At 35.5% G+C, this 3,123-nt stretch overlaps 1 protein-coding gene across 1 annotated transcript; it reads left to right on the forward strand.

The window, feature by feature from the left end:
* The first annotated feature begins 328 nt into the window (after positions 1–328).
* On the forward strand, positions 329–2,573 carry LOC144442054 (uncharacterized). The gene is made up of 2 exons (XM_078131326.1): positions 329–2,237; positions 2,509–2,573. The coding sequence occupies exons 1-2, from the start codon at positions 329–331 to the stop codon at positions 2,571–2,573; spliced, it is 1,974 nt and encodes a 657-aa protein (XP_077987452.1).
* Positions 2,574–3,123: the final 550 nt, after the last annotated feature.

Raw genomic sequence — 3,123 nt, forward strand, 5'->3', positions numbered from 1 at the left:
CGCACGCATCAAAGTTAAATGTAATACAAAACAACGTTTGTCTCCTAGGACGTCGACGTGTAGGTCATTTGGCCCTTGGTCATCCATAACTCCCATGCCCACCAATGGATTGATCAATGTCATCAACGTTAAACTTATATTAATAAAGCAAGCTTAAACACAAAACAAATTCTTCTGTTTGCGCAAGGGAATCACATTATTTAGCACGATGGTTCTTTATTTTAAAGAAGACAACTCCCCCGTCGTAAGAATTGCATCAATTCCTGATATTCTCCACATTAAGTAACTAAACTGTTGACATTCTATCTAAGTACACATGACTTTCAAGATGATTGAAGAAACCACTGTCAAATACAATTGTAAGTCATACACTATTGACCAGTTTAAATCGAACAGCGATTTCTCCATCAACTCATGCTCTTTTCTACACTGTAATATCAGATCTCTCTCAAAGAACTATGATGACTTTGTTGCATTCTTGAACATACTAGATCACAATTTTCTCTTTATTGCTCTCACAGAAACGTGGTTACATCCCAAGTCAAATTGTTGTCTTTACAACTTGCCTTCGTACGATTTGATAACGTGTAATCGTGAGTTGTCTCAAGGTGGAGGAGTAGCTTTGTATTTTCACACCTCCCTCTCAGTCACTCGCATAAACACAAGTAAAATTAGCCACTGTGAATCAGTCTTTGTTGAGGCCATCATGAATGACAAAAAAATTATCATAAGTGTCATTTACAGGAAACCTAATACTCCTTTTAATGAATTCATTGTCAGTTTAGAGGCATGCCTAGACCAGATGTTTGCAAAAGGTAATGATTGTATCATCCTGGGGGATATGAACATTGACACATCATCAGATGTTCCATCTATTATCCACTATAACACACTTCTTAATACATATAATTTGACACAGATAATTGATACCCCTACCAGAGTTACTGATACATCAAATACAGTCATCGATCATTTGATTACTAACATCACTGACTACTTTATTGAAAGTGGTGTTATTGAAACTGACATAACTGACCACTTTCCAATTTTTGGTGTTGTCAAGAATATTCATCATGTTTTTAAGCCAGACACCAAAACACAGACTTACGACTTCAGACATTACGACAAAGACACCTTCTTAGCTGACCTAAGTGATGTATCTTGGCAATCAGTTTATGATTGCCATGATGCATCCGAGGCATATACAACTTTTTATAATTTATTTCATAATGTCATCAAGAGACACCTTCGCCTAAAAAAAGGAACCAAATCACCTAAATCAATCAAGAGACCTTGGATTACTAAAGGTATTTTAAAATCTATCAATACTAAGCACAAAATCTTCTCAAAAATGAAAAACAACTCCAGTAATGATAAACTTAAAAGTAAATACAAGACGTACAGAAACATTCTGACAAAGCTCCTTAGGTCGGCTAAGAAAAGGTACTACGCAAACAAAGTAAGGCATGCAAATGGAGACACGAACAAAACATGGCAAATTATCAAAGAAATCTTAAATAAGACACCGACGAAACTTCCCCCTGACAAAATAATTACCAACAACCCAGACAATACATGTTTGACTGACTGTACTGACATCGCTGATGAATTCAATAAATATTTTACAAGTATTGGTCCGAATCTTGCTGCCAAGATTACACATAACATTGATTTCAACCAATATCTAAAGGGGAACTATCCAAATTCATTTTTCTTTCACCCTGTCAACAAAGATGACATCCTCTTGGAAATATCAAAACTCAACTCTCGAAAAGCCACAGGACAAGATATGATCAATCCCCAGTTAGTTAAGCATTCCGCAGATATAATTGCACTTCCACTCACCCATATAGTAAATTGTTCATTGAGTCATGGTATCTGTCCCAATGAATTAAAAATCGCCAAGGTAATACCCATTTACAAAAAAGGATCGCCAACTGATGTTGGTAATTATCGACCAATCTCAGTTTTACCCATACTTAGCAAAGTAATGGAATCTATTGTCAATAATCAACTCATCAACTATCTCGACAAATATGACATCCTTATAAGGACTCAATTTGGTTTTCGGAAAAAGCACAGCACGAAACTTGCCCTAACTGACTTGGTCACTGGTATTGCCGACAAACTGGACAAGGGTTATTTAACTTTTGGTATTTTCATTGATCTAAGGAAGGCTTTTGATACAATCAACCATAACATTCTTATAGAGAAATTAAATCATTATGGTATCAGAGGTTTGCCGTTACTCTGGTTCAAAAATTATCTCTCTGAGCGTAAACAGTGTGTAAATGTCAACAATAACTTGTCATCTTATAGAGATATCACATGTGGTGTTCCACAGGGTTCTATTTTAGGCCCAATACTTTTTTTGATCTACATCAATGATATTATACACTCCACAAATGCATTTGATTTTCGTCTGTTTGCTGACGACACAAATCTGTTTCAATTTATTAACGACAAATCTGATATCATTCAGCTTGACCTGTTCAATTTTGATTTTAGGAAAGTCTGCGATTGGTGTGATGCAAATATGCTCACAATCAACGCAGATAAGACGAATTTTATGATAATCAAGACTTCTCAACGATCAGTGACAACAGAGGGGAGCCTGAGCATTAATCATTCTCAGATACGTCGAGTTGCTTCAATTAATTACCTAGGAGTATCTTTAGATCAACACATGCTTTGGAATTCACATATCGAAAAAGTTATCAATTCAATTTCCCCCATCATAGGAATTATCTCAAAAATTCGACACTATATGCCAAAATCAATTCTTCTCCTAATATATAATTCCATGATATTACCCCATTTGTCTTATTGTATCGAGATATGGGGAAATACCTATAAGTCATTTCTTCAACCTATCTTAAATCTTCAGAAGAAAGTACTCCGACTCATCACATTTTCTGATTTTCGTGCTCCCTCTGCCCCTCTGTTTCGCCAACTTAGCATCTTAAATGTTCACCAGTTATGTATATTTAATACTTGTTTATTTATCTTTGATTTGAAAAACAACAATTTCTCACAGACAGTGCATGACTACCTCGACCCAATACCACATAATTATGTGACACGACTCTCAACAGGAGACAAATTCTACATTCCAAAAATTAA

The sequence above is a fragment of the Glandiceps talaboti genome, chromosome 11 (assembly GCF_964340395.1).
Source record: "Glandiceps talaboti chromosome 11, keGlaTala1.1, whole genome shotgun sequence".
Classification (NCBI taxonomy): Eukaryota; Metazoa; Hemichordata; class Enteropneusta; family Spengelidae; genus Glandiceps; species Glandiceps talaboti.